This window comes from Protopterus annectens, chromosome 10.part0 (assembly GCF_019279795.1).
Source record: "Protopterus annectens isolate FY-2018-M chromosome 10.part0, PAN1.0, whole genome shotgun sequence".
Lineage (NCBI taxonomy): Eukaryota > Metazoa > Chordata > Ceratodontiformes > Protopteridae > Protopterus > Protopterus annectens.
This window is the reverse complement of record NC_056744.1, coordinates 1,075,017,723-1,075,020,655: the sequence shown is the minus strand read 5'-3', so window position 1 is coordinate 1,075,020,655 and position 2,933 is coordinate 1,075,017,723. Positions and strand designations below refer to the sequence as shown.

At 37.7% G+C, this 2,933-nt stretch overlaps 1 protein-coding gene across 1 annotated transcript in view; it reads right to left on the bottom strand.

Annotated features, from left to right (window-relative positions):
* LOC122812823 (cytochrome P450 4A24-like) overlaps positions 1 to 2,129 on the bottom strand; it is a 154,154-nt gene extending 152,025 nt beyond the window's left edge. The window contains exon 1 of the mRNA XM_044084876.1: positions 1,687 to 2,129. Coding sequence (XP_043940811.1) covers positions 1,687 to 1,893 — 207 coding nt within the window. The 5' untranslated portion in view covers positions 1,894 to 2,129. The remainder of the gene's footprint in view (positions 1 to 1,686) is intronic.
* Between the last annotated feature and the right edge of the window lie 804 nt (positions 2,130 to 2,933).

The window sequence follows — 2,933 nt, the reverse complement described above, 5'->3', positions numbered from 1 at the left end:
CTGCCTTCATAGATGGCTTTGGAGGTTTTGATGAGGAATCTCAACTTTTTGTTGAGGCTAATAAGAGAATTTTTCCAGTCTTGGGACTTCACCTTTTTCTGCAACCGTTTCTTCCTTCTGTTGTAGAGTTTATTAATGGCAGGAGACCACCAGACTGGCTTCCTTTTTTGGAGGAGAGCATCTTGGTTCTGTTGGGTATGACTAGTTCCATGCATTTATGTACATGTTCGTACAGTGCACTGGTGTATGATTAGGCAGTCATGCATCTATTTTGCATTGGCATGGGTACCATGAAGTTAGTCACCTCTGTTTTTAGGGGTCCAAAGTCAGCTTTGGAGAAGTATTTCATGGTGGATACCTTTGGGGGGTGTGGATTTGAGGAGAAAAGGGGTGATGGATTACACTTAATAAATAAATAAAAACAATAATTAGAATTATAGACTAAGAAAAGCAAAATGCGAACAGGAAACCAAGAATAGTATTCATTGCGAAGGTTGTTAATAATTTCAATTCATTTTGTCAAATAGGGAACAGCGCTTTACCGACAATGTCAGGCTTTATCTTGATAAAGCCTGACATTGGTCGGGCGAAAGCGCTTGACTTATTTTTGGAGTGTTTTGTGAATAAAGAATTGGATTATTTGGCAGCCTTTTCGTTTGAGAATTATAGACTTCTTTTACTTCAGAAATGCATATTAATTCTTGTTCTCTTACTTTGCCAACTTCAAATTAACGATACTAATTAAAACGTGTCCCTGACTGCCCCTTAATATTTCTGCATTTGTCTCTGAAACTGGAGGCAAGAAGCTGAAAGCTATGCTAGTGCTGAATATACAGTTAAATTATTTATTTACCTTAAATGCATTCTTATTCAAATTAAAAAAAAGGTTTACAAGACAAACGAGAATTGTGGTTTTCTGGCAAATTAGTGGCAAACCATTAAAGACTGAAGTTACAAAACTGTGACAGACATTTGAGTTTCAGACTTGGTATCCTTCAGAAAAATCTATGCTAATTGAAAACATTCTAGCAACTTTCTAAATTTGTAAGAGCAATGTTTAAAAATTGTCCCTATTGTGAGGGCTTTGCCTCACTTTTATTCATGGCTTTGGCGAGATTTCTTGCTGTACGAGGTTGAGAGGTATAATGACAAATACATATTTGTCTATTTTCTGAAAGAAACATGTCAGTTTTCACCGTGTCACGTTATATTGTAAATCTTTTTGCTAGACCTAGGTGGTCACGGTAGCGTACTCAATACTGTTGAAAACTGAGTAATGTACCAGCAAACAGACGGCGAAAGCTCGGCGAAATGTAATACTTTTGTTTGTACCCCCAGAAGCAGACTTTTGGGTATTACTATACTGAGTTCGTATATCTTAAGCGAGTCAGTCATGTTTACATCACAAATAACTGACAGATAAGTGCAAGTTATATGTTGTCATGTTGAAAAAGAAATGAGGAGGAGTGGCAGGAGTGTTAAAACAGACGCTTTTATGAAAACGGTATCAAGAGCATGAAGCAAAAATCTAGCCATTCTGCAAAAATATAGACAGTTGAGGGGTTGTCACAACAAGACGCAGAGCAAAAGTACTGATTCAAATTCAAGGAGTTTAAATGAGGTTAACTCAACAGCCACCTCCTTCTAGGGCTAGCAATTCCTGAATTAATAAACATAAAAAGTTACCTGATAAGTATCGCCGTACAGCCAATGGATTTTCGGTCCAGGGAACTCCGTTAAAGCAGCGATGCTCCGTTTTCTTTGATAATATAGTATACATGTATTGTAAATAAGGTAGCCTAAAAGAAACAATGCAAACAGCTGCAGAATAGAAAACGAGCCCCAGGCAGACTCGAAGAATTGAAATAGGAACCCTGCTAGGGAGAGTGACATTGTGTTGATTTTCCTTCACAGTTACTACTAGTTCAGCACTCCACCTATGGAAAAGCACCGGAAATAGTATTTAACTTTGAATCGATAGACAAATAAAAACACAAAATTACTGCATCTGCAGTGTCTGTGGTGTAGTGGCTAATAACTTCGAAAATTAACACAGCCTGAGTAACTGATTAAATAACGGGCGTAAACCGGCCAAACCAGAAAGACTGAGCGAAAATGGAAGTTAACGTGCAGGAACTTCAGAGAACGAGTAGGTGTGGCCTGCAAGGACATCCATAAAGGGTGGGTAGGTAGGTGGGAAAAGAGGTGGGCTACTAGGGCATCCCTAAAGGGTGGGTGAGTAGGTAGGTGGCTTAAAAGGGCATCCCTAATAGATGTGTGGGGTTGCTTTTTCTTACATGAAGATGTAGTTAACAAGTACTTGAAAATAAGTAAGAAGAAGTACATTGACGTATTCGTGCTAGAAGCCAATAACTGAATAGCTGAAAAGTATTAATATGTCAATTTGGACGCAGTTATATTGCGGGCTGACAAGAACATTTTGAATGTTTTGTAGATGGGAAAGATAAAAGCCACTGAGATGGCAAAACATTGCCTCGTCACTTATTTATGCATTTACTTATGTCCTTTGGCCGGAGTAGCGGTCTGAGCAGAACATCACAGTCACTTCTCGGAGAAAGAAGTGACTTTTGTCAACCTAACGTAAAGCCCAAAAAATGTACAAAAAAGTAAAATCCAAATAAAAGAAGTCAACGTAGCGACAAAACTGGCAGACTTAACAAGAACAAATTCAAATAAAAAAAATCCGCAAAAAACACGATCATGTCTTTGCAAACACTTTTAATAACGCTAGTCAGTTTACTAACCGTTTATGCCTGAGGGTACATGCATTTCTGAATGAGTTGCACAACCAGATTTCAAAAACTGTCTTTGTAAGTTAATTCGTGTTTTAATTATTTATAATATTAATATACGACGTTGTATTTTTAAGATAAACGAAGTGATTCTGGAAGTGTTTTTAAACATGATGAAGC